This window comes from Centrocercus urophasianus, unplaced genomic scaffold (genome assembly GCF_019232065.1).
Source record: "Centrocercus urophasianus isolate 14NV4802_14NV808 unplaced genomic scaffold, USGS_Curo_1.0 seq_38, whole genome shotgun sequence".
In the NCBI taxonomy this organism is placed as follows: domain Eukaryota; kingdom Metazoa; phylum Chordata; class Aves; order Galliformes; family Phasianidae; genus Centrocercus; species Centrocercus urophasianus.
The window spans coordinates 253,525-280,869 of NW_024884955.1; the positions used below are offsets into that span (position 1 = coordinate 253,525).

The 27,345-nt window shown below is 53.3% G+C and overlaps 3 protein-coding genes and 1 long non-coding RNA gene across 4 annotated transcripts; 1 reads left to right on the forward strand and 3 right to left on the reverse strand.

Annotated features, from left to right (window-relative positions):
- Positions 1-81: 81 nt before the first annotated feature.
- LOC122167580 (BPI fold-containing family B member 6-like) lies at positions 82-4,848 on the reverse strand. Its single transcript, XM_042832261.1, has 15 exons — positions 4,740-4,848; positions 4,478-4,577; positions 4,089-4,193; positions 3,861-4,007; positions 3,414-3,477; positions 3,064-3,124; positions 2,705-2,796; positions 2,437-2,613; positions 2,286-2,339; positions 1,884-2,054; positions 1,664-1,731; positions 1,400-1,445; positions 673-736; positions 233-309; positions 82-120 (listed from the first exon to the last, which is right to left on the reverse strand). Exons 1-15 carry the CDS (start codon positions 4,846-4,848, stop codon positions 82-84), a joined length of 1,374 nt encoding a protein of 457 aa, XP_042688195.1.
- A 1,253-nt stretch (positions 4,849-6,101) lies between these two features.
- On the forward strand, positions 6,102-10,470 carry LOC122167648 (protein TENP-like). The gene is made up of 16 exons (XM_042832383.1): positions 6,102-6,123; positions 6,345-6,461; positions 6,698-6,797; positions 7,075-7,179; positions 7,269-7,403; positions 7,797-7,842; positions 7,978-8,038; positions 8,213-8,304; positions 8,409-8,588; positions 8,704-8,745; positions 8,835-8,999; positions 9,166-9,233; positions 9,676-9,721; positions 9,952-10,015; positions 10,109-10,185; positions 10,420-10,470. The coding sequence occupies exons 1-16, from the start codon at positions 6,102-6,104 to the stop codon at positions 10,468-10,470; spliced, it is 1,371 nt and encodes a 456-aa protein (XP_042688317.1).
- A 1,523-nt stretch (positions 10,471-11,993) lies between these two features.
- LOC122167675 (BPI fold-containing family B member 4-like) lies at positions 11,994-19,958 on the reverse strand. The gene is given in 19 exon segments (XM_042832427.1): positions 11,994-12,440; positions 12,801-12,877; positions 13,045-13,108; positions 13,480-13,522; positions 14,534-14,601; positions 14,683-14,850; positions 15,124-15,177; positions 15,390-15,563; positions 16,313-16,404; positions 16,749-16,812; positions 17,135-17,198; positions 18,212-18,367; positions 18,580-18,684; positions 18,769-18,883; positions 19,422-19,537; positions 19,739-19,802; positions 19,875-19,893; positions 19,895-19,927; positions 19,929-19,958. Coding segments are annotated over 19 exon segments (1,530 nt in total). The 3' UTR covers positions 11,994-12,416.
- Positions 19,959-20,489: 531 nt separating this feature from the next.
- Positions 20,490-26,688, reverse strand: LOC122167722. The gene is made up of 4 exons (XR_006171075.1): positions 26,468-26,688; positions 22,391-22,602; positions 22,142-22,280; positions 20,490-20,712 (listed from the first exon to the last, which is right to left on the reverse strand). It is a non-coding gene; the product is annotated as an uncharacterized LOC122167722 (long non-coding RNA).
- Positions 26,689-27,345: the final 657 nt, after the last annotated feature.

The window sequence follows — 27,345 nt, forward strand, 5'->3', positions numbered from 1 at the left end:
GAAAAGCCAAGGGGAGAGCAAGAAAACCCCAGGAGAGCAGCCCTCTCCCATCCACCGAGTGCAGCCATCCCTCCCCATGCATCAGGACTCCACCACAGGCACATCCAGCACCAGCCCATCCTGCAGGTTAGAGAGAAAAAGCAACAGGCAGAGCTTCATCACTCCACTGCAATGGGTGTGAAGGATGAGGGCTCAGCCACCAAGGGTGCCTGGATCCCCATGCTGCACCTACCTGCATCCTCCTGAGCTCCACATGCCGGTACGGGGTGCCCAGCAGTGGGGGCAGTGGGACCCCTCCTCGCAGTGCTCCTGCAAGTGGTTGGGGGGATATGAGGGGCAGAATGTGGGGACCAGACCCAGGGGACAGCAGGCAGTGCTGGCGTGCTGGGTTGGATACAGCAGCACAAATGAGATCCCATCCCTTGGCACAACTTTCCGTAGGAGTTCAGCAGATGAATGGATACTCTATGGCAGGCTGCTTTAATGACAGTTTGCCATGGGATAACTGCCCCACCAGCAGCTCTTCCAGGATAATCACTCCCTACCCCCAAGGCCAAGGCCAGCCAGCCAATGCCGTTTCCAAAAGCAGATAACAACAGTCTATTGGCAAAGATTAGGACCATTTTCCCTGTGCAGAACGCGAGCCTTTTGCTGTAGCCATAGCATGCTTACTGTTGATGGATGGCACGTAAGCCACATGAATAATGTCTGCCAGGACTCCTCTCAGCGGCAGCACCTGGAACACAGCGTGGTGATGGACGTGGCCCATCTTTCCAAACACCGGCAGCCGCACCTGTCAGACTCCCCTCCATTAATTTCCCCAGTGCGGCCTCAAATCACAGGAAAATTGCACGTCCCCCCCCCCTGCTACCCCGAGATGAATGGGAACATTTGAGAATTTCTAAATTTCAGTGCAAGCTGTCAGAAAGTCTCTCCTTCCCCACACCTGCAGCACTGTGAGCACCCGGTGCCTCCTCATCACCACCCAGCCCCATGCACACAGACAGATCCTGCTCACCATCACCCCCTGTGTGGCTCTGCTGCTGTGATGGGGTTGGAGCAGGATTTGGGCACTCGAGCACCAAGCATACGTGGTGTGGGGTGTGGGCAGCCCAGCTTTATGGCCCAGACCTCCCAGGAATGCACAGAGTGCATCACGAGCAGGGAGAAGGGTCTGAGCATTTGTGGGCAAATGGTTTTGAGAGTTCTTTTATTGTTTACAACATCTTCCTTTGAAACGTTCATCTTCAGCATTCAATTTGACTTTCTTTAGAGTTCCAATACATTTGTTATTAATAATGAAAGAAACGGGGTTGGATTCTGGGGAAGGAATCCTGCACGAGCCCAGCAGCACTCAGACCCACAGAGTAGAGCTGTGCCCACACCCTGCAGGACTCACATTGAACGCACCGATGGAGGAGTTCACCACAGTCACGTGGGACAGGCTGTGGGGACAGGAGCATGGGGTCACTGCCCTGCCCTGCAGCACCCCTCCAACCTCAGCTCACACTCCTCCAAGACCCCCATAGCTGCCAGTACCAACCACTAAAAACCCATGAGGAGAGATGGAAGTGCACCAGCTAGGTGCGAGACATACTGCTGCCCAGCACCCCACTGCCTCTTTGCTGGTGGTGGCACTGGGCAGGCAGACCTGTGCTGTTACCTATGCAGGGTCAGGGAGAACTGCAGCCTCTCTTCTGTGACAGCAAACCGCACACCCAGCTCAGAGTGCTGCAGAGAGAAAAGGGGAGCGGGTCCCCTATGGGATATGTGTGCATGTAAGCAGATCCCCAGAAGCAGCTCCAGCCCCTCACTCACAACTCTTGTTGCCCCTCTGCAGTAGTGACCAAATCCCACTAACATCGCCAAAGGCTTCAGCTCACCACATCCAGGATAAAGAGGGATCCAGGAGCAGAGCCAGGACTGGAAGCCCAGAACTTGGCAGTGCTGAAGAGGTGCACGGTGCTTTTCTCTGGGGTTATTGTCACCAGCGGTGGTTGTGTCTCTTGCATTTCAATCACCACTGGCCGTGATGGAGGCAGCGTGCTGGAGATCTGGGGAAAACAAAGCAAAAGGTGACATATTCCCATTCCTTCCCAGCTCTCTTCCCTGGGGATTGTACTGGTGACTGCTGAGCACCAGGACTATTCACCAAAGTCCATGGTGACCAGGCAGTGTTATTCACACCACTTTTGTTAATAAAACACAAGAAGCACCAAACTGACTTGCACCATCAATAGCCTGAGATGGCCAGAGAGCAGCAGGAATGCATGAAGTCCACCCACCGCAGGAATGAGGGCTCCCAGCATCGTGGTCACCAGCGGGACAAGCCCCAAAACCTGTTGAGGAAGTGTCAGAGGGATGTAAGACATGCAGCTGGGGGGATCAATGTGGGGAGAGGTTGCAGGAGGCAGCAGCCTCATGGTGTTACCCCACCATGCCATTGGTAATGTTCAGGCCAAAGAATGCCTGCATGATGGAGAGCTCGGCACTCAGGAAGCTCGCAGCCAGGATGAGCTGAGTGGCTGCTTCCCTCTTCGGCGGGACGGAAGTGAGAGGTGGCAGCTCTGAGCGCAGGGCAACCTCCTCTCCCTCCTTGCTGTGGAGAGTGGCCTGAAAGGACCCACAGACAGAGCCATGTCAGCAAAGGTCCACTGCCAGGGTCTGTATTTGGGCTGTGCACATTGGACCGAGTGCATCTGACCTTCAGCTCCAGCTGGATGAAAGTTTCTCTCACCACGGGGGGGTTCAGCAGGGCATATTGGAGCATCCCAGCATTCCCAAGAGGGATTGCACCTGCAGGAAGGCAGGGTGGGGCTCAGCAGAACCATGCTGGCAACACTACAGCAGCTCCATGCTGTTCCCTCCCTGCCAAGTGCTGGCGATGCCAAGTGGTGCCATGTGCTCCCAGGCCTGAACTGGGACACACACGTGGCCCCAATGGGGAGTGACCCGAGTCCAACCCAGGTGTGGGGTTGGGATGGACACAAGGGCTTAATGGGTGGGGGGGTGTGGATGGAGAGGTGGACAGGTGGGTGGACACGTGGATAGGTGCCAACTTACGCATCATGTTGGCAAACTTTGCATTCACGAGGTCGAGCACCATGGCCATGGCTGGACACAGCTGGAGGGTGAAAAGAAAGCTGTGAGAGGCATTAGCAGCTCAGAGGGGGGGGAACACAGCTCTGTGGCAGTCAGGCTTGCACAGCTCCTGCCTCACGGCACTGGTACCCTCTGCTCCTAATTACCCAGACAGGCTCACCTTGGCTGAGTTATGCCCAAATCCAGCATCCCCTCACACACCCACCAGCTGATCCACTCACTTCCACCGGAGCAGTGAGCAGCAGCAGCAGAGCAGGAACAGGAGTAAGAGCACACCAAGGAGATGCTGTGCAGCACCGGGCAGCACTCACCAGGCCTTGCAGCACTTTCTGGAGGGTGCTATCCAGGAACTTGCTCATGATCAAGGGCAGCATGCTGGGCAGAGAACACACCATCAGCCAGCAGAGCAGTGAGGCAGTGTGTGCTGACTGCAGACTGAAACACCAGGAAGTCAGGTGCTAAGGACACCCAGCTGGCATGATGTGCAGTGGAAGATATTTCCCTATATAGAAAGCTTTTCTCAGGAATGCCATCTAAACAAGCTAAAAGAGGCCTGAAAGCAGCACAGCACTTCTACAAGGACTTTGGCCAAAAATGGGTGCTGCATGGAGTGATACAGATGGGACCAGCCTGGATTCAACCATAACACATCTGGGGCTTCATAGTGGAAAAAAACAGGGCCTTCAATAAATGAATATTCATAGTGAAAAGAGCTTGAGCTCTGCAGAATCCCTTTCCTGGGCACTGACCCCCCTCACCGGTGGGGCAGGTTGGCCCAGCTGTGGATCAGTGCCACGTGGCAGCGCCTGGTGCTGAGCTGGGGGCAGCCCTGCATGTCCTGCACCATCCGACTGCTGGTGCTCAGGTTGGCAGCCATCGGGATCTCCATTTTTCCTCCTATAAAGCTGCACAGGACAGAGCATCATCAGCACAGAAAAGCCACTTCCCTAGCAGCCAGCAGCCCCCATGTGTTGCCATTCCCCCACCTTTTCCCCATGAGGGTCATCCGGACCGGCACAGTCATAGAGACCCCCACACCAGGTGAGAGCCACAGCGCTACCTCCATGGCACAGAGCTCCATCGCCTTCAGCCTAGGGTAAAAGAGAAGAAAAGCACAGGGAGAGGGGTACTGCTGGACAAGCAACCCTCCCACCCCCCCTAGCTGGAAATAGGAGCCAACAAGCTTTGTTGCCTTGAAGTTATAGTTTCCCCTTTGCAGACACAGCCATGCAGAAAAATCACCGCCTTTAATATCACGCTTGTTAGCGGGCAGTGATTTGTTTCTGCCTCCGGGCTGACACTTCCAAACCTTCTGCTTTTATTTTGTGATTTCCAGATTCAGGCTCCCGGTGAAAGGCTGCTCAGCATCACTCACACGAAGATGCCTTTGATGGGTTTCGTGGTTGCCCTTTTTTCTGTCGCTCCCTCTACCAGCTTCTGAAGAACATCACTCTCATTCAGCACGGTGGAGACCGCTGGAATATTCACACAAGAGGCTCAGAACTGATGGCCCAATTTGGGGGGGAGACAGTGCTGGAGCAGAGAGAACTCATCACCTCCATAGAACAGGGTTGGTAACACATCCTTGCTGCAACAAGCACCCATCCCTTCATCCCTGCATCCCTGCCCCAGCTTACCACGGTTGATGGTTCCAATGTCCATTCTGAAGATGGCCTCAGGGTCCCCAGAACACTGTGATGCTGACAGGTAGCCCCCAAGGAGCAAAATGTACGACAGTATGGTCATGGATGGTACAGCTTGCATCCAGCTCTGGAGGCTGAAGGAACACAAAGAGGCAATCAGCTGGAGGCAGCTCCCGCCAGCCCTTATATACAGAGCCCTGGCTGAGAAAGAGGAGAAAACAACAGATTAAGAAGCTGGGTAATTGCTGTGATGGAAAACTAATCCCTCAGTGATTCTGCCATCTTCCAACACAAATAATTTCACCAGTAACCTTAAGGTCAGGGCAAAGCACCAGAGCTGCAGGTGAAGAGTGGAGCTCCTGAGTATTGCTCAACACTCAGGAAGGGCCCACAGAACTTCACATGTGGCATCTGAAAGAGAAAAACTGATCTCCTTGACCAAGAAGGGTGATGGTGAATTGTGCCTCTGGGGACACAGCAGGGATGTGTCTGTCCCTTGGAATGAGCCACCCACTCCCCACATTGGCAGAACTCCTGCAAGTGCCAGGGGAGGACCTGGGGGCAGTGAGGGGAACCCCAGGCAGGCTGTGGCTGTTCCTGTGCCACCCAGAGCCCGCCCTGCTGGGATCCTGCAGCACCACGGAATTTATTTCTTCTCTTCATCTCCATATAAAACATGTCATGGGGCTTAATCTGTCGTTACCTCCTGCTGTGATATACTCAGTGGCTCTAAGCGCAGTCAGGGAGATTTACATCTCATCTAACAGGATTTATAGATGGCTTCCATCGAGGAGCCCATCACACCAGGGAGACACCTTCGTGCTCAGTCACTGCTAGAAGCTGACATCTCATTAATAAGCCTCCATGGGGACTGCCATGTCCAGAGCAGCTCTTGAGGAGCAGAACACCCACATGTAAGCACCGCAGCACCCTACTGTCCCATCAGTTCAGCCCCACACCCTTGTGCCCTTCTAGATGATGGTAACACCATAAATACATCCCTGGTGCTGCTGGGATTACCGAGGCTGCAATAAGGCTGAGCAGCACCTCCGGCAGTGGCTCTGCTTCCAATCTGGGAGCTGGGACCTTTCTCTGTGCTCTCAGTAGCCCCACAATGGAGGCAAGCTGCCCGAGCACCTGCTGCTCCATATGTCACCCTGTTGGGTCGATGGCCAATGTAATCAGGTCTGTGGGAGACAATAAAAATGGCACAGAAAACAAAGCCCTGCCGCCCAGCGCACCCCATCCAGCCCTCTCCGCCAATCCCTGCCCCCCTCCAGCCCCAGTTAGGCAGGTATATAAAGCCAGCACAAGTCCTTGTTGCAGCCACAGCAAGACACAGACGGACTTGGGAGGATGGGAAAAGCAAACAGAAAAGGTAAAGATGGTTCACACAGTGAGAGCGATGTGAGCGCGTACCTGGGGGGTCTCTGAGCATCGGTGCTGAGCAGAGGTCCTCTTCTGCTAAGGCTGACACAGACATGGTGCATGGTGCTGGGATGCCTGAACTCACTGAGTTGTTCTCTTTATACCCTAAGAGCATCACAACTTTTGGTATATCAGCAATTCCAAAGTGCTTTTCACATCCCCCTCCTGCAGGCAGTGCTGTGCCCCTGCTCTGCACCATGGGTGCCATCCTGGCCCTCATGGACCCTGTGCAGCCCACCAGGGCCCCCGACTGTGGGGGCATCCTCACACCCTTGGGACTGAACTACCGTAAGTATGCAGCCCTCAGCTTGCAATGGGGTGGGAGGGGACCCTCCTGCCAGTCAGTGGGACAGGACATTGATACTGCTGTGCATGAATTGGATTGCTTTCAGCCATCATCTGACAACAGTGGAGTTTAAGAAGAGGGGGAAGTGCGCTTCTCGGGTAGATTTCAGTCCATCCACCCCTGTGCATGGGATCACAGGCTTGGGAGCATTTCATAAGGTGTCTGCTCTGTTTCACAGTTGCTGAAGTCTCAAAGCCACACGCAGAGGTGGCCCTCAGACGGGACCTGATGGCCCGGAGAGCCTCAGACCTGTTCCTTGGCTCCACAGAACCCAGCAGGTGAGTGCCTGGCTCTGCCTCGCCCAGGGCTTTGCTGCTTCACATGGAGGTTTTGTAAAAAAAAAAAAAAAAAATTAATTAATTTAAAAAAGGCAAAAAAACCTCCTAGGAATTGACACTAAAGTTTAAAACTTCTATACAGAAGCAAGCTCCTGGCTCCTCCTTTGGGATCTGATGGCATTGGCCCCGATGCCATCCTCAGGTGCAATGCACCAATCCCGCACACCCTGGGGCAGGAGCAGCACGGGGCTCCTTACACCCACGTTTCCTCGAGCAGGAAGAGAATTACCTCTGTAAAAGTGGTTGACCTGTGGCTGTCGCTCATCCCTGAGGCTGGACTGCGGCTGGGCATCGAAGTGGAGCTGCGCATCACACCCCTGCAGTGAGTCACATCCACCCACAGAGTGGGGCAGTGGGGCAACAGCACGGCTCAGCACCATGGGGCAACCCCAACTCTGCCTCCCCCTGCAGCTCTGTGCCCATGCTGGCGAGGCTCTCCATCCAGGCTGACCTCCACGTGGACGTGGGACCCGATGGCAACCTGCAGCTGCTGACCTCTGCCTGCAGACCCACTGTGCATGCACAGAGCACCAGGGAGGCAGAAAGGTCGGCTCTAAGTTTCCCTGGGCACACGGTTGGGTGAATAGGGAAAAAAGACACTGAGCAAAAAGCATTGCTGTGCAGGAAGGTGGAAGGACCGAGATCGCTGACCTAAAAGGTTACAGAGGTTAACACAAATGCTTTAGCCTCAAGGCAGAAGCTTTGATCCGTTTGCAGCATTGTCCTCACCTCTCTCTTAATAGAGTTTCATTCTCTCAGGAGGGAGCAGATGTTTCCAAGCACTGAGCAGGAACATTTTTAGTGCAAGTAGGGTTCCACACTATAGTCACAGTTTAACAGATGATTGAAAGTAATGATAACGACATCTCTGAACACCTTTTGGGTCCCTTGGCCCAGCTGGTGCTGCCTAACCTCCTCTGCTCTGCTGTTTTCATCCAGCAAGATCTCCAGATCCATCCTGGACAAAGAGGTGAATGTCGATAAGGTAAGAGAATATCTGCACAGATAGGAGGCAGCAGGAGACAAAGTTCTGGAAGGTCTGCAGCAGACGCACCCAGGGAGAGTGAGGCAGCCCCTGCATTCATCTCCCACCTCTCAGGGTTTGTTCTTTATCCTGTAGCTTTGCTTGGATGTCTCCAAGTTGCTCTTTCTTCCAAATGAGCAGCTGATGTCGCTGACAGGTGAGCAGTGCTGCAGGTCCAGGCTCCAGAAATCTGGGAGTGGGGAGGGCGGAACATCATGAGAAATGAATCCTGTTCTCCCCTTCTGAAATCGATTCCTCCGGGAAACGCAGGAGGGTTGCAGGCACAGCCCCCTTCTGCTCCCCTCTGAGTGTTCCTCTGCTCACTCTGCAGCGCTGTTTCTCGTCACCCCCAGCTGCCAGCTCCAGTACCTGCCGCTGGCTGCCCCCGTGTTCTCCAAGCAGGGCATTGCCCTGTCCCTGCAGGTAAGGCAGGGCTCTGCAGCACCCACCTCCGTGCTGCACACTGCACCTCCTGCAGCATGCCCTGAGCACCCCCAGCCCTTTTTCCCCTCCCCATGTCTCTGCAGACAACATTCCAGGTGGAGGGGGCAGTTGTCCCTTTGCCGGTCAGCCCCGCCATGCCCTTCAGCATGCCTGAGCTGGCAAGCTCCAGCACTTCCCATCTCATCCTGGTTTTGTCTGAGCACTTCTACACCAGCCTCTACTTCAGCCTCGAGAGGGCCGGAGCCTTCAACATGACCATCCCAGTGAGTAGCAGGCGAGGGAGGAGGAAAGGACACAACAACAGCAATTGCTGTCAGAGCCACACCGCATCACCCCCGGTGCTCTTACCTCAGCTGATAGGCTGCACTTTGCTTCCAGAGCATGTTGACCACTGCCACGCTGGCACAGAAGATCACTCAGGTGCGTGGCTGTGTCCTGCTGCCATGGGGCAATGCCCCACTGCCCTCCCCCCAGCACAGGACAGCCGAGCTGGAAACACATCCCTGCAGGTGGGCTCCCTGTACCATGAGGACCTGCCCATCATGCTGAGCGCCGCGCTCCGAAGCTCTCCTCGGGTGATGCTGGAGGAAGGCCGGGCAGCTCTGAAGCTCTTCCTCACTGTTCACATCGGGGCAGGCTCACCTGATTTCCAGAGCTTCCTGAGCGTGAGCGCGGTGAGTGAGCACTGCAGTGGGCACAACACCCTGTGCCATTGGTCTCCTGCATGAGCAGGGTGTGAGCAGGGCATTGCAGGGGCAGCACACAGACAGCTTCGTTGCATACCAGCATTCTGATCCACAACAACACCATTTGCTCACTCTGACCCTGTTCTCCTCGCAGGACGTGACCGCAGGACTGCAGCTCAGCGTCTCTGGCACACGGATGATGATCTCCACAGCAGTGATAGAGTAACAAACCTGGCTGTGCTCTGCAGCCTTGCAGGGGACACGGCACAGCCGTAGCATAGGATGGGAGAGGCAGAGCAGTCTGAGGAATTCCTTAGCTCTGATAGCTTGTCTTTGCAGATGTAGCTCTAGCCCAAAGGAAGTGGTGAGAGGAAAACAGAAACAGTGCCCGCCGCTGTGCATCACCCCAAGCATCCCATGACTCGCAGCAAATCCTCATTGCAGCCCTAGGGCCAGGCACCCCCAGCTCCATGCTGCTGTGTGCAGGGCAAAGGCAGTGCCACTGCCAGCTGGGAGGTGCCTGGCTGCAGGGAGATGCTGGCCAGGCACTGCCCAGTGTGTGAGCCTGTGCCTGTCACCAAGCACAGGTGCTTCAGGAAAACTGCACAGACACTGGGCCAAAGAGCTGCTGAGCAACAGCCTGGTGCTGCCTTTTGTTTTGCAGGGATGCTGAGCTCAGCCTGGCTGCCTCCAATGTGGGCCTGGTGCCGGTAGGTGCCCCAAGAACCCCCCAGGAAGTGGAACATAGTCAGGCCCCTAACGGCACTGCGCTGAGCCCAGCCATCCTCAGCCAACCTCACACCATAGACACCCCAGCTGGGCCAGCAGCAGGGCAGCGTGTGCTCACAGTGCTCATGGCAGCACACCAGGACCCCACTGCCAGCCCCAGCCTTTTCCCTTCTCCCTTTCGGAGCTGACTCTGCCCCATTTCACCCTGCAGGCTGCACTGCTGGAGGAGCTGTTCCTGGCCCCTGTATGCCAGCAGGTGCCAGCATGGATGGATGGTGAGCAGCAGGCACGTCCTGCAGGCAGCACTGGGCACAGGGCAGTGCTCTGCTGGGAACTTCCCTGTCTGCTTTCCCCATTTCTCCTCCCAGATGTGCTGAGGGAAGGCGTGCAGCTGCCTCACCTTTCCCGCTTCACCTACACCGACGTCAGCGTTGTGATCCACAAGGTAAGGAGCAGCACAGGCAAAGTGCTCCCTGCAACAAGGCGTTTAAGCTGCTCCTGCTATACCTGATTTAAAGAGGACTGACACTTCCCTCCCAGCTCTGAGCTGTATCCTCCCAGCACCACGTTCCCTTGCTTTGCATGGGCATTCCTCACTAAGCACATTAGCACAAGCCAAAAGCATGCTCTGGGAGGAGCAGGGCGTGCTCTGCCCCTGCCTGCTTCCCTCTGTCTATAGGATTACGTCCTGGTCCCATGCAACCTGAAGCTGCAGAGCACCATGGCCTGAACCTGCCGCAATGTTTGGGTGAAAGCAGTGGAAAACCACTCTGCTTTGTGGATTTTCACTGCACAAAACACAAAGAATTTTATTTCTTAAGTAAAACAACACTTCCTCACGTTTAGGATAACATTGCATTAGAGTCTTTCTCCTCTAATCCTGATCTTCGCATTCTTGGTGCATGAGGAGGATGGATTGTAACAATATTCCGTGCTTTAATTAAACATTTCTCCTTAATGTTGCATTCTCCTGTACGGTATCAATTATTTTCCCCCTCAGCATACCAAAAGATGGATGAACTCCATCTCACTGAGTGCCAGCACCAATGCCCAGCCCTTAGATTTCACCGAGGGAGCATCAAAATTCCACTAATTTCTGTGGATGCAAGGCAGCCCCGTGCAGCACAGCATCGCCCCTACCCACCACAGACACCCTGTGGCTATTCCTCCACTTCTAGTGTTACTATGGGAACCAAAAAGCTGGTGAGCTGGGCCAGAAAGAAGAAGAAAAAAAAATCACCCATCATCTGTACAATGATTTCTAATATTAGCCTGAAAGCTGGTCATGTTTCCAACATGCTTCTGGCAAAGCTGTAGCAGAGTGGGTGGGCAGGAGCACCGGTCAGACCCCGTGCCACGGTGCCAGAGGTGTCATTTTTGGACTAGATGATCTGGTAGGTCCTTTCCAACCTTGTGATTCTATGATTGGTGGGAGGACAGGGTCCCCACGTGCTGCCCAGAAGTGCCCACACCACTCGCAGTGCGCTCACCACCCAGCCCATGGAGCTGTGTTAATTACACATCCATCTGCTTTCCCTGTCCACATCATTTCCAGCCTTTGGAGCAGCTGAAAAGCACTTGAAAACCTCATATTTCAGAGAGTCGGGGATAGGAAAGGAAACAAAACAAGCCAGTGTGATTTATTGCAGGGAGGGAAAAAACCTGAAGGTTTCTATGCTCGTCCTGGGGACCTGACTAATGATTTTAATGCCCGAGGTTGGCAATAGCAGGAACTGTTCCTAATAAAAGTTTGCTGGTAGAGCTGCAACCATTATTCTTTGACTAATATATCTTAACCTAGCTTCCCAAGAGGAATAGGCTGCAGTAGGAAAAGCATTCATTAGCTTGGCAGCAAAGGGCCATGGTCACCATGCCCTGAGCCCCTCCTGGCACCGGGTTGGCACTGCCAGACCCACACCACTGAGTTGGGACCATGGGTGCTCAGAGCTCATCCAGCCCCAGGGCACCCTGAGTGACACGGGAGCTGATGCCTGCTGGTTTGGAAATTCAGTTTCATTCTGATTCCTACGTGTGTTTTAGCAAAGGGTAACCCAACAGCAGGAGCCACTGGCAATCCGAGAGTGTTGTTAGAAATTTGGGATGGAAGGGCTCAAACCGAACCCCAACATAGCACTGTCACAGAGGAACAGATCCTCCAGCAGGAGGCACAGGGGGGCATCCCCAAGAACATCACAAACCTCCTTCTGAGCACTAAAAAAGAATGCATGTTTATTACTGAAGCAACCAGTGACAAACGCATCCCGAGCTCCTGCTCAGCACTTTGGACTTTTCTCAGCACGGATGGAGACATCCGCATTGGAGAGCCACATGCAAAATCTCCCTTTTTCATTACACGGACAACAACTTTCCCAAAGACCAAATTCTCAAGGAATTTAACACTTTAGCTGCAGCATCACACGCCACTTCTGCAACCGTGACCTCTAATTCGCCCTAATTTCTCTAAATAAATATTTCTACACAGAGCTGCCTAACTGGTGTTGGCTTATGCAAGCATCTCAGTACCATGTAAGCCAATTTAATTTAAAGTGCCTTAAATATTGCCAAGAATCTTGCAGTACGTTTAGGAAAGGAAAGATGATAATGTTGGTTCCAACGCTCCATCCTGACCGGATCTCCTCCCTCTTTCTTTTCAGAGCTGCCTGCATAGTGCATGGCTCACACGAGGATCAACAACAGTCCCTGCAAAGTAACATGGTCGCATCACTGCCCAGCCTCTCCTTGGCCACCAGTGCACACTGCTGGCTCTCAGTCCCCCTGTCGGCCACCATTGGCCTTCTTGGACACAGGGACACACGGCTGGCTCCTGTTCACCCTGTTGGCACCAGATTGACCCAGGTCCTTTCTCTGCAGAGCTCAGAGCTTGGCATGACTCGGGGCTCTTTGTGTAGCATCGCTCCGAAGGGCTGCAGGATGTTCCAACCCGGTGGTACATTCTGCCCCTGCAGCATGTCCTCAGCAGGACCCACGTGCCAGAAACAACCCCAGCAACCCAACTCACACCAATGCCTACAGGAGGGCAGAGCCACGTCCGACACTCACCAACAAGATCTGGAAGTCCACCCTTATCAGAGGAATTCTGAACACATCAGGCAGGGGTATCCCAACGGCTGCAGCAGCTGCGAGACAGACAGAGCCTCACCCAGTGCAGGCACACAGCCCCCAGTGCTGAGAGCTGGCACAGCTGCAGCCTCAGCTTGGACACAGCAACCCCCCTGCCATATAGAAACCACCCCCTCTCCGCAACAAAAGTGCTCCAAATCAAGGGCTGCCCCAGGCTCCTTACCATTGAGAAGTGGCACGTAGGTCTCCACCAGCAGCTTAATGAGGTGTGGCTTCAGGTTGGCGATCTGAGGCAAAGATGGAACAGCACCATGAGCAGCAGTGCGGCAGCAGCGAGCTCAGCTCAGCACATGGCCTTTTCTTTAATCAAAACTACTTTTCTTTCTGTTTGTATTTGGTGCCTCCTTTGGGAAGAGTTCTAGGGATAACATTTCAGCTGGAGCTCAGTGAGCTCAACCCAAGCAAGGGTGAATAAGCACAAACTTCAGGCTTTGCATTTGCATTATTAGAAAAGGCATAGCAATAATAATAATTAATAATAGTAATAAAAGGCAGCAAAAGCATTGCCACGGTATGCAGAGCTGCAGCTGATAGCTCACACCCCTGTCACCATGCCCCCCACATCCCATGGGAAGGGCCCTCCTGATGGGGGACTTACATCACTGATGCCAATGTCAGATGATTGTAAGATGAGGGAAACTCTGCAGAAAAGAAAAGCCAATGGCACGTCAGTCAGTGGGTCAGCAGCAGGAGCTCAGCCCCCAGCCCAACACCCCCAGCGCTGCGTTACTCAGCCCATGGGCGAGGGACTCCCCCTCCTCTCCTGTGCCCAGGTAGCTTTTCACCTTAGGAGAGGAATCAGCTTCTGTTCAGCTGAGAGCAGAGCTTCTAGAAAAAGCACCCAGCCCAAACATAAGGATCATGAGCTCAGGAGAATCTGCCAAAGTTCCCAATCTGTCACTGCAATCACACAGTTATCTCCATAGCTAAAACCTCTGCTTTATTTCCACTTTGAGTTTCTCTTTTCTGCTTCCTTTGAATCTTGTTATATCTTTGTCTATTGAATTAAAAGCCCTTTGATGCATTTCCATTGTCTGTATCACTGCATATGGGCTGTGCCAATGTTGCTTCTAAATCTAACCCTTTGACAAGGTAAATGGCTTGAATTCCTCAGACCTCACGCTGTAAGAAATGCTTCCCAATCTTTAATCATACCTTGACTGGCACTAACGATAGCATTTTCCTTTGCTCCTTTATCACTCATGTCCAATATCAGGCACTTGGAAGTGCTGCCCAGGATCAAAGTCAAGCTGACACTGGTACAGTTTTTCAGACTGCCTCATCTCTCCTGGTTATAAAGTGGACACAGATTTCCTTCCATGCTCCTAAAACTCTCCCACCACTGTGATGAGTATTACTCCTCCACTTTGTGCCACCATTCAGATGTGGAATTCTCAGATTTGGGAAATCCGGGGGCCACATTTGAAAAATGCCCAGGCAGCAGCTCCAGAGCCAACACTGCCTTAGAGAGGCTTCCAGCAGCCCAGAATGGGGCTGAACTCCCACACTGCGCTCTGCTCCCATTGCTTCCAGCTTGCTCAGGTCATCCCAGTGGGATGCACTGCCCTTCCTGCCATGCTGTGTCACCACACCCCTGCACCATGAGCTTCAGCAGAGCCCCAGGCCAGGCACCACAGGGGGGGACAGGCTACCTGCCCAGGGAGAAGGCCAGCACCAGGCTGCCCCTGGAGATCGACAGGCGGACATTCAGACTGAGGTCCTGCAAGCAGACAGTGAGCAGGTCAGCCCAGGCCACGGCCCCATCCCTTCTGGCAGCCCAGGTACCTCGTGTTCCACTTACTGCCTTCAGGAGCAGCAGGTTGATGATGGAACCATCCGGGCGCTTAATGAACACCTGGAGCAGGACCGACAGCTCAACGGTGGCTTTGTTGGGTTCCAAGAGAAGGATGGGGTTCCCCACAGACTCCACACGGATGCTCAGAGGACTGGCCGCAGGGCAGCTGGTGCACTGCAGGGATGGGGGACGTGAAGGTGGCTGCCTGCACTCAGCCCATGGACACACACAGCCCCACAGCTCTGTGGGGCTCCCCTGAGGTCATGCACACCTTGGACAAGCCCAGATTTATGCAAGTGCAGAGAACAAAACCAGACAGCAGAGAGAAGTAAAAGCACAAGGTTGCAGAGAACCAGAGATGGCTCAGGTGTTTGTCCAGGTGCATTCTGTAGATGGCTTCGGACCCAGCAAGACTTACCCAAAACTTACCCAGTCAAAGTCACTCACCCCAGTGGGATAAAGGGCAGCGATGGAATCTCTCAGCTGGTTGGCTCCAGAGAACTGCAGGGAAAGAAGCGCACAGCCCAGGTGGGCACCCTGCAGGTCCCAGCACCACCCACCCACTTCCCATGTCTGCTCCCAGCTGCTTGAGTCACACTCCTGGGCCAGTCCCAAGCCTCCCCAGTGCAGAGCAGTGCCGCTCACTCATTCAGGTGAGAGCCACCAGCAGCAGGAAGGGCTGCTGATGTGCAACGTAGCACCGTGGCACTCACAGCTTCTGACGAGCAGGGGAAGGTGTGTGGTTGGATCTGGAGCAGCAGGGCCAGCAGGGAGTTGAGGAAGCTCTGGCGTACACCGATGATCAGCAGCCTGTCCAGCAGCGGGGGCAAGGCAGAGGCGTACGAGTCGTGGGGGATGATGCTGCCTCCCATTTGCTGCACTGTGCCCTGTGAGCAAACAGCAACGTGGTCCTGCACTGCACACAGAGCTGTTCCTTCCAGATTTAGTGTGTGAAAGGAGCTGATGGACACCTGTGTGTAACTGAAGCCCCTGATAACAAGCACGCTTTGCCCAAATCCCAGACCACTGCTCCATGTCACCTTAGAGAGCATTGCTCCAACTGCAACGAACCTGTGCTAATGTCACCTATTTGCTAAGAAGACTGACTCTGTCTGTGGGAGCAAAGCCCAATCCTGATGACATCTGCACTAAAGAACGCATGGAGCACTGCTGCCCTGCCAGGTGGAGCACTCAGCCTCCTTTCAGCCCTTACTCCTCACCTGCCAGTTGCTTCTTGCTAGCTCTGTTTATTTAATTTCTCCTGTTTGAAATTCCTGTTTGGTTTTTTTGAGTCTTTTTCCCGTGAGGCAGCAGTAAAAAAATACATCAGTTGGCTTGGTTTAGCAGTCACCCATCACACAGAGTGCACAGCAAAAGCAAAATGCTGCACCACAGGCTCAGGCAGTGCAAAGGGGTGGCAACTGCTCATCCCATGCAGCCTGCAAACAATGTGGGCAGAATGCAGCAAATTTGCCACTAAAGCAAAAGAGAGCACCCAATCACCTGGTGATGGGGTCGGATAGGGGCTGGCACATTTAGCTGGCTGTCAGAACAGCTCATCAGCACAGCCCATCCGTTTGGTTGTGCTGAATGAAGCCTGGTGTGCACAGGGCACTGATATCCAGTGTTCACTTACATCTAAATCCATAATCAGGGACGAACCAGAGGTGAATGGTGGGCCAGCCAGGTGGTAGTGAACCGTCCCCTTCGAGCCGACAGGGATCACCACTGCATGGAGAAAACACTGGTGATGGTCAGGGAACACACAGCTCCTCCCAGCCCCAGGTCCCAGCCAGAGGGAGCAGCACAAACAGAGCACCTGCATTTTGGGGGAGCTCTGTAAAATCGCTGCCACTCAGCATTGGCAAAACATCCCCAAATGAAACTCTGTGGGTTATGAGCTGAGGACGTAGCTCAAAGATAGGAGCTGAAACCCGAGGCCGTGAGATGCTCTCATTCAGAGTTGATCTCTGCCCTTGGAGCTTTTAGGACCCCAAAGCACTGGGGTAGCAGCACTGGACCATGTGCATCCCACCACCCAAACACAGCAAACATCTTCCACTGGGACGTACCATCCAGAGTGCTCAGGAGCTGGATGTTCACTATGTTGAAGACAATATCCATCACTGGACACAGCTGCAATAGAACACAACACAGGGCAGCTCATGTGTGCCCTGCATGGCTCTGGCAGCCCTGATGGCTCTGAGCTGCAGCATGAAGCCATGGGGCAGCAGCCAGCAGGCACTGGGATGGGCTGGGGGTGGTGGAGGTGCCCTGGGCTGCTTGGGGACACCTCAGGCAAAGTGCACCAGCAGCAGCCAGGCTGACCACCTTGCACCCTGCCACTGTGGAAGCAAAGCACAGTCATGCCACAGCTCACTGCAGCCATGCTGTGCGTTCTCCCCTGTATTTCAAAATAGCATTTTGGCTACGGGAAGAAGGCTGATTTCAGACTTACCAAACCAGGCAAAGTTGCTGTCAGGTGGCTGAGCACAATGTCATGCACTGACAGGGACAGCAAACTGGAAAAGAGGGAAGAAAACAAAAGAGAATGTATGAGAGCCAAAAACCAACAACTCCCCATCACTGCAGCAAAGCAGAAGACTTTCACTGTCCACACAGCCCCAGCCCCAGTTGTCCCACGAGCAGAAGGGCTGTGTGCCTCAAGGAGGAAGGATTGGGCTCATGGCTGCAGCACTTGGAGTGTGCAGACACCACTGTGGGCAAGGAAGAGTTTCTCACAGCGTATCCTGAGCTTGGCCATCTCCCGCTGGCATCTAAATCAGTGCTGTACTTAAGGGGAGGTGTTGTTGCTGTGAATTCCATGTTAGTTATGGGAAACAAAATATTTACATGTGGAATAACAAGAGGAGAAATCTGCTGTGAAGCATTCCCTCACTGCTGCTAAATAGATCACTCTGGGTTATATGCTGCCTGCAGGCAGTGCAGAGACATTCAGCTTGAGAATCAATACATTTCTGAACTACTGAGCTCGAACACACAGCAGTGCTGCAATCTGCAGATGGTGTGGACTCGCCATGCAGCACTCTACTTACAGGAGATTCTCCCTGCAGACACATCTGAGGATCCACCATGAAACATCTGGGCATACACATACCCATCCCCTGCAGAGGGGACACTTGCATGGGATCACACAGCCCCACAGTGGTCAGACTGATGGATCAAATGCCCAACGCCCTTCTGCTACAGCAGCCAAAGGGCAAGACTGGAGAACAGAGCAAGGCACACCAGTGGGGCTGCTTTCCTGGCACCCCTCCCCTCCACCTTCAGGTTAGTATGTCTCAGATATCAGTTCACTAGCTAGGTCTAACAGAACTGCATTGGAATTGATGCTAAACCTTGTCATTCAGATCGTCAGCCCTCATCTTCCAGCAGCCAATTTTCCATTGAGAAACCACCACTGGCAGCAGGAAAGGAATCTCTTCCCTGGCTCTGCTGGCACAGGGCTGGCAGCCAGTCCAGATCATGGGATAAAGTACAGGGCATTGGAAAATATCAACCCACGAGCACTTACCCAGAGAGCAGCTTGATCTTTACAGCACCAAGAATGCAGAAGCAGTCATCAGCAATGACCTGGACTGCACCCGACTCGAAACTTGAGCACTTGATGTTTGTGGTAACAGTCACATCCACGGAGATAACAATTACCTCGGAGAGAAGGCCAAGCAAGCTGAAAGAGGCGAATGAGAGGCTGAGAGATGGAATCTGTTCGCTCACCAGAGGCGCTCAGCAAAACCTCCATCATCAGTAATTTGTGGTGAAGGACACAAGCCATTCTCTGCTACACATGGGTTTATTATAGGTGAACCCACGCAGGACTCAAAGCACTGTGCTGTGGGACACATGCAGACCTGACAGCATCTCGGAGCTCTGCACACTCACCAGTTGCCACTGAGATCCAGGCGCACGGTGATGACCAACTGCATCCCAATCCCAGGCAGCAGCTCCATCGACAGCGTGGGCATCCGGGACCTCTCCAGGTGCAGCCTGCAAAAAGCAGCAAACAGCCATCACAAACCTACAGAACACCCCGAGGGCAAAGCACTGCCTGCAATGCCCAGCCCTGCTCACCCCGTGATGATGGTGGGGGAGTTCAGCAGACCCCCGTCACTCATGATGTTCGGCAGCACCAGGCCCTGCAGGTGCTTCTGGAGAAGCCCGTTCTGAATGATGGCATTGGACAGCGCTGCAAAACAGCTCCGTGTGAGCTCCCACCTCTCCCCAAACTCCTGTGTGAGCCATTTCCAACATCCATGTGGTCAAATAGGGGGGGGGTGATGTTTTATAATGCCTAATAACAAAGCTGCCCTCCCTGGGCTCAGCAGGAGCACGGCACAGCTGCAGCCCACTGCTTGCTGCTCGCTTCCAGAGGGCATTAGTTTTGCTTTCCTTTGGTCTGTTTTTGGAACAGAAGCAACAAGAAGTAAGCCAGAGCACCGTGCACATGAAGGCGGCTGCTAAGCTTCACCGTGGCTGTTGGCAAAAAAATTGGCTGCTAGGCAGGGAAATGAAAACAAAGACAAAGAGGAGAGGAAAGGATCCAGAATCCTAAAGTTCTGCATGGCTGTTTGGAGCAGAGCGCCACCCCTGTCCTGGAGACAGAAGGTCTCCCTCCCTGTGAACCCAGCGACGGTTCCTGCAGCCCCGAGGAAGCGTACAGCGATGACAGCAGCCAGGGGTTTTACCACATACTGGCCCCATGGGACCACCACCACTCCCATTACCTTGCTGCGTGGCCTTGGGACTGACGGCACAGGACAGGCCAGATAGAACCCCCTGGGTGGGAGAGAGCAGCCCACAGAAGATGACCATTCCAAAAAGCTTCAGCGGCTTCATCATCCTGCAGCAGGGGAAGCGGTGGCATGAGCAGTGCAAAAGGACAGGGATGGCACTGCAAGACACAGCTCTGCTGTCACCTGCACTGGGAGATGCCGTCTCAGCCCGGCTCTGCACAGCACCCAGCTCCTGCCCGCTCTTCCGGTGCTGCAGCAGCAGTGCCAGCAGCTGCCCTTATATCAAATTTGCCACCACCTGGACACACCTTTTCGCATCCCAGCAGTGGGCACCTCCTGCATCTCCGCCAGCAACACCCAGCTGCCAAGCTGCTGATTTATACAGCACCGCGTCACTGCTGCCTTTCCCAGCAGCAGCTTCCCTTCCCATCCTGGGGCACTCACCTGGGCACTGCTTTTTCCCCTCTCTGCCTTACAAAGGTGTCCAAAATGATGATCTGTGGGATCCCCATGCTGGAAGGAAACCATCTTTCGGGGGAGCTGCAGCACACAGGTCACACCGGGGGCTGATGGGGCTGTGGGGTGGGACGGGACCGGATCTCCTCACCCTGAGGAGCTGTGGGATTAACAGTGCTCATGGATGTTTCAAATGCAGCTTTGGAAAATGATTTTCTTCACCAAAATATAAAAAAAAAAAATTAAAAAAGCAACTTGGAGAAAGCTGATAAGCATTGGCTTTGTTAAGACTGACCTTCAGATGGATTTCTAATGCATCTGTAAAGAACAACAGTGAGAAACACAGCTGTACAGAAATGCACAAAGCCAGCAGCATCAGTGTGACACAGCAGTGCTGCGGGAGCAGATCCCAAAAGAGGGCTGAGGTCGGGCCCTGGCTGGGTGCCGTGGCACTTTCCATTGTGCAGGGCTGGGCAGATCCTATCAGTGCTTTGCTCGGTGCTGTGCAGCAGAGCGAGGCTGCACGCAGCAGAACAAAGCTGAGCTGATAGCATCACTCTCAGGGAGCAGCTGGCAGGGGAACACACGCTGCTGCCCTTAGGGTTGTGTGCTCCCATCGCAGCTTGTGCCCTTTGGGACGGCAGCATCCAAGCTCCAGTGCCTCACACTGCAAGCAGGCAGTGTGCTTTGTGCCCCAGCACGGGTGTTCCTCCTCTCTGCATGGGTTTCTGCTGCTCAGTCCCACCCTTTGCTCCTCTCGCTCACCTGGATCTCAGTCTCCCCTCACAGCAATGCTTCAGGTGTCACAAGAAGGCTGAGCTCAGCTCTGCAGTGACAAGGGAATATATATTAAAATGAAGCATCGCAAGGAACTCAGGAAGAGATCATCACAACACAAAGGCTGGAAAGCAGAAGGGCTGCGGAGAGAAACTGCACTGCACGTGGATGCCCCAAGCAGCCCCGAGGCGCTTCGCAGAGCGGTGTTAAAGCAAACAAATGTACGTTATTCAACGTGATTAAATCTGCCATTTCTTATTCTCCAGAGTTAAGAACCGTAGGAGCTCAGGGAGAACCACACACGTGTCATAAAATAAAAGAGTGAGCAACCTGAATGAAAATATGGAGAATTCTTCTGCCCCAGTTTGAATAACAGCACCGGGGTTTTATGGCTGTGATACGTGCTGGAGGTTTGCAGGCTGCGGGAGCACAACACTGCTTTATTGTTATGTGGTGAATAAAAAGAAAGAGTAACCTCAGCCCATAAAACTCCTTCAAAGGGGAAATAGAAACTCCGTATTAAGAATACATAAACTGAGCACTGTCTCTCGAGAGGAAAAACCTAAACCTGGTGGCACGAATTGTGCCCTCTGATAGCACTGCCCTGAGCAAACACTGCCTGCTGCTTGTGGGGTAGTGAGCAGCTGCTGAGGGCATGAATGGAACTGCTCTGCTCAAATGTCAATGGAAAGTGATTTCTCTGATGTCAACAAAACAAAGGAGCCAGCCAAAGAGAGCTGCGCAAAGGGAGAAAGCACTCGGGTATAGAAATGGAACTGCAAATGAATGGAGTGGGGCTGTTAGAGCAACATCTGGGGAAGAGAAAATACAGAGAACGTACTAATGCAGGCTGCTGCCAGACTGACAGCTCCCAGCCTGGTTCCAGAACAGCCAAAGTGCAGCTGTACCTGCTGTAAGCCCCAGCTTTCTCCTCTCCTGGGGAGCACAGCACGGTGTGTGCAGCAGGGGCTGCGCTGCAGGTCTCCACCACTGTGATGGGCAGCAGCAACGCAGCCCAGGAGCCACCACCAAACATGCAGCAATGTTCTTCAGTGCTTTGCTCATGCTGCCTCATAGCCCTGCATAGCAGAGGGTTATTTCCCCATCCTGTTTATGGGATTGCTCAGATCGCAATGAAGGAATCATCCCAAAACTGGGCTCAGCAGCTCAATTCTAGCAGCAAGATCTGATCAAACAGGACATGGAAACTCCCGGAGATAAGAGCAGAGCCGCAGGCACTGAGCCCTGCAGTCAGGACCAGGCTCCATCCCAGGCCCCACCAAACCCCCAGCCGTGCTCACACCCCTCAGCAGCTCCCAGGGCTGAGCACTCATAGCAGCACTGAGCCTCGGGGAGACCCAGGCTCATGCTGACCTGGGGCACACATTGCTCTCTGCTGGCTGTGCCCACGGGGCTTGCAGCACAGCAAGAACAGACGTCAGAGGCGTCCCTCCTTGCGGCTGTGTCTGATCACTCACCTGTGCAGTTTCCTACATATGGAATTCAGGATGTAGAAACAATCTCAGGAAGGATAAGCAGATAGCACTGAGGGAGAAGATGAGTTCAAGGGACAGCAGTGCTGGGTTTGGGTGCACAGCAGAGCACACAGCACAAACGCTACAAGGATAAACAACAAATCAGCATCACCAGGAATTCTATAGACAGGAAACCATCTTTTCCCAGCTTAGTGAAGTACAATGAATGTTATCAAACCAAAGGGTACAGACCTTGTTACCAAGTGCTGCACATGGACACAGGCAGAGCAGTCCTGCATTCAGACCCAGTGCTGTGTGTTACACAAGCAGCATTCGCTGCCTTTCCCCCATCACTTCCAGTCACCCACACTGTGAACTCTGTGGACACTTCAATTCCTCCTCACTCTTCATTCTTCCAATTTGTTGGTGTTTTCTTTGTTTTGTTTCTCTGCTTTCCTTCCAGCCTGGAAAATAGATTTCTGTCCATTGCATTGTCTCAGGAAGCATCGGCACCGCAGTGCCAACAGAGACCTCTTAAATAAAGACAGCTATTTCCATTTGACTGAAAGAGAGCAGCACAGATACCAAGTCATGTTTCTGTCTTGCCTCAGGTTCGGGGAAGCTTCATTTACAGAAGCAAACACGATATTGAGTGAATTTGTCCTCGATGTTCTCTATCAATCCCAAGGAAGAATTAGCAGCAGCCTTATATTACACACATATGTCTTCTGTAAGCAAAGATTTCAGCCTTCCATCTCGCTCAGCTTTTAATGAAGACAGGACACAGCATCTCTGGACACATCCTCAGCACAGCATACAGAATTAGCACCATGCTTTGTGCAGACATCCCTCTGGGGGTAATTCACAGCCCTGCCACTAGTCGTGATATAAATAAATGCCCATTTCTAAGGGAGCCCCAGTGCTCACCACACAAAGTGCCGAGGCGGGATTTGAACCGGCGGCCGGCGGGCAGCACAGCGGGCGCATCCCTCCAGCCCTATGGGGTTGTACCAGGCCTGGTGTTGCTCGATGGGGCAGGCAGTGAACTCAAAAGCTATTCTGCAGCCTGGCGCCATCAGGCACAGTCCTGCTTACCCCGTCAGAGCCAGCACCAAACAGGAATGGGCTGGGAATGCCGTGCAGAAAATTATTTTGCAGTCACTGGCAGGAGAGCATTCCTAAACCAACTCACAGTGGGGCCGGATTGATTCCTGTGCACAAAAACGCAATATAGACAAAAAAGGAGATCGTTTAATTCCCTCTTAACTGTGAAAAGCAATTTGGTGCAGTGTGTGACACATTGCAGAGCACCGAGCATCACCCTGGAAAACAAATATAGCACACGGGAGCCAACCACACACCCGGCCCTGGTATGTCACACTGCTGAGAGAAGTTAAAATAAAACTGAAAAAAATAATAAAACCAAATTGGTTCGAGGCCAATTTCACTCCCTCACTCGCACAGCAGCAGCAAGGCGTGGGGAATGCCAGAGCAGCACGGTCTGATCCTACAGCAGCAGCCACCAGCAGTCCTGCTGCATCCCAGCACCTGCCCTGAACCCAGCAGCATCCCAGCACGGGGCATCACTCAGCTGCACGGTGGCGAAAGGTCCTCAAGCAGCCATTCACAGCCTCCACAACAAAGTACAGGGTCCTTCATGGCACCACAGGTCCCTCAGGGCGATTTCCTCTCCTGCCTGCAGATGCTCAGACCATAAGTAATCAGCGCACAGTTTTGCCGCTGCTGCTGTTTTATTGCCCGAGGCGCCCACTCGCTGCTCTGCCTGTGAGATAAGGGCAGGCAGGCGGGCTTCAGAGGGTTGGGGCACTTTGAGCGGCATCTCCTCAACATCAAAGTCCCGGCTGGATTTTTTTTAGTGAGACTTTAGAACCCAAGCGAAGGATTTTTTCATGTGCTTCACATTGAGTGGCATCAAAGCAGCCGCCGTCCGCAGGGAGCTGCTGTGCGACACAGAGACCAGCAGCACCAGCACAGCACCGAACTGAGCAGCCCCACCAGCAGCACTGTGTGTGGGAGGGGAGAGCTCGGGAGGCTTACTTGGAGCAGTCTGAATCCAAAACCCAACTCCTCATTTGCTGCAGCGTTACTGAAGCAGAAACACAGCCCTGAGATTCTCTGAGTCGGCGTGGCGCAGCTCAGAAGAAATACTCTCATTGAATGCTGGCACTTTGCAGCCCTCACACATTGCACCAGGGTCAGCTCTAACAGTTCGAGAGCTCCTCTCCCTGGGCTCCGCTCGTGCTGCAAACACTTCTTTCTTTTCCAGCAGAAATGGAAGGCTATTGCAGGGAGCACGCTTAATGTGACCGCAGCCACCAACAGCACTGCACTGGACGCAGAGCATCAGGCTCAGGATCTGATAAGAACAGGGATTGTAATTTGTTTCCTCCCACTGCTCATCCCAGTGCCCACAAGGGGCTTGGGCACCGAAGGACCCCACACAACACAGCAGCACGGCAGCTCCGCCCTCCCACAGCGTGGTAACGCCTTCAAACCCACCCAGCTCTCACTTTTTTCAGCCCAACCACTGTGCAAGGAGTAGACAGGACATTTTGAAGTCACATTTTCTAAGGAAAAAAGCAGAGCCCTGATCAGATGTTGGCTCCTTGTTCAGGAAACAGTGCAGCTTTCCCCATTGCTTTCCCTCCCCTTTAGGCTGAAGGGACAGCACTGTGTCAGACCAGCAGCACCACGGCCCGCTGCTGAACATGGTGCCAATGACATTTCTGCGAGGCACTGAGCCTAGTGTCAAACATTTAGGACAGATTTCCTAAGCTGTTTTGCTTGGGTGAAAGCAGCTGTAAGCCAGGAGCTGGGCAGAAGCAGGATTCCTGCCTGGCACACAGCTGAAAACCACACGAGGATGAACCAAACCCAGCAGCCATCCTGGTCACCATCAGCTGCACTCAGCCCCTCATTCAGTGCCGAGCTGCTGTGGGATTTGTGACAGAACTGCCTGGAATTGTCAAGGCTTCCATCAGTAACAAAGCAGGGAACTCCCCCTGTATGACAGCACAAACTGCAGTTATTCCTTCCACAAAGCTTTGATTCCTAAAACCTCCCTTCCATCCCTGCCTGATGTCACAACACCCATCTCCTTCTCACAGGGGAATTGTGCTGTGCTATTACAAGCAGCCCTGAGGTGAATTAACAGCAGCCTGTAACGACGTTCCACTGCAGCAACTTTATACCCACCAAACTGAGGAACTGAGCAGTGTTTTATATCTGATGCATTTTGGCTCGGCGGAGAGCGGCAGCTGCTCCCTGTATGATTTATGGATGTATTCTATACAGCCAAAGCCAGGAACAAAATCCCCTGTTCGTGGCAACCCCATATAGAGATGGGGAGAGAAATTCACATTCTGGACGATGGCAGCAGTGGGCACAAACCATTTGATTGGCTTTTTTTTTTTTCCCCTCCCCATATCCACGATGGAGATGCAAGAAGCTGTATAACAAACCCTATAAATATTGATGCTCAACAGCTGGCAGCGATGATAGGAGGCACACAGCAGCCTTTGTTACACAAATGCAGAAGCAAATCAGTTCAGCCCTAAGCCAAGGGAACCTCAGGGGTTCCAAGACCCCCATACACCGTTATGGGGAGGCGAGGGGCAATGCTCTGCTCTGGATGGGGCCATCCCACCCCAGTGCCCCCCAGCACAGCGGAGGGGAGCGGGCAGATAAGCAGAGGCAGAAGTAAAGCACTGGGAAAGAAATCACATCAGCAGAACACCTCCAGCAAACAGGATTGCAGCATAAGCGGCTCAAGCAGGGATTTGGGGGCGGGAGGAAATGTGTTTTCACATGGATGGTTCAAATATGGGAAATGCTGCCAAAGGGCATCTCCAAAGCCAAGGCATTAATTAGGTTCCAAAGCAGGCTGAGCATTCCCAGGGGCACACAGGGAGCAGATTCTATTGCCTGCTGACACAAACACGCTACCTGTGAATTTTCAAACAGAACAGATAGAGCTGCAACCAGACCTTCAACTCAAAGGAAACTTTGCTTCTGCCTCTTCCCCAGACCTTCATAAGCTCTCTCTCTTTCCAGCAAGAAACACCCCTCACTTCCCCATCGCAACTCATTCACGTCACCACTTTTTGGTGGTGCCCACATGGATGAACAGCTGCTTCCAAGGACGAAGCACAGGAGAGTAAAAAAAACCCACCGCAGACCCCAACCAGCTGCACCCGCTCCTGTGGCTCCCACATCCCACTGGCTTCGGGTTTTCATTGCTCTCTTTTTGTAGGTGGTTGAATTTAAAAATAAAAAAAAAAAAATCAAGGTTAAAATCAGCTTTGTTACCTGTGTACACAAACCACGTTCTTCAGCAGGGCTGCTCCAAAAGTAATGCCTCCTATCTTAAGCTGTCGGCCCACAGAGGCAGCTGGCAGCAGAGGTTGGTGCTATGGCAGCAGAGGTTGAACCTTTCCACCAACATCAACATGCTGCTGTTTTCTTGTCGTGTGATGGATGGCAGCAGAGGGGCAGTCTGACAGAACGCTCTCTGACACGGTAGTGAGGATGCAGCAAAGGTGTGATATGAAATCCCTCCATGCAGAAAAAATGACCCCCATTGCCATTCGTTGACACCTGGAAAAAGCTGATGGAGACCAAAGAGTGGCGGTGAGCAAAGTGAGGTGGGGAGGTGGTGCAGTTCAGCAGTGGGTCAGCTCTGCTGGTGCAGAGTTTGATGGGAGCAGAATGCAGATTGCCTGCAAAAATGCACAGCTAATAGCGTGGCAATGTTCAGTGAATCACAGAATCACAGAATCACCCGGGGTTGGAAGGGACCTCAAGGATCATGTAGTTCCAACCCCCCTGCCTAGCAGGGCCACCAAACACACACATTCAGATCAGGTTGCCCAGGACCCCGTCCAACCTGGCCTTGAACACGTCCAAGGACGGGGCATCCACAACCTCCCTGGGCAGCCCGTTCCAGGGCCTAACCACTCTCCTTGTAAAAAACTTTCCCCTAACATCCAACCTAAATCTTCCCTCCCTCAACTTCGATCCATTTCCCCTAGTCCTGCTGTTGTCAGCCCTTTTGAAGAGTTTACTCCCCTCGTGGGTGTAGGTTCCCTTCAGGTATTGATAGGCTGCACTGAGGTCACCCCGCAGCCTTCTCTTCTCCAGGCTGAACAAGCCCAACTCCCTCAGCCTGTCCTCATAGGGGAGCTGCT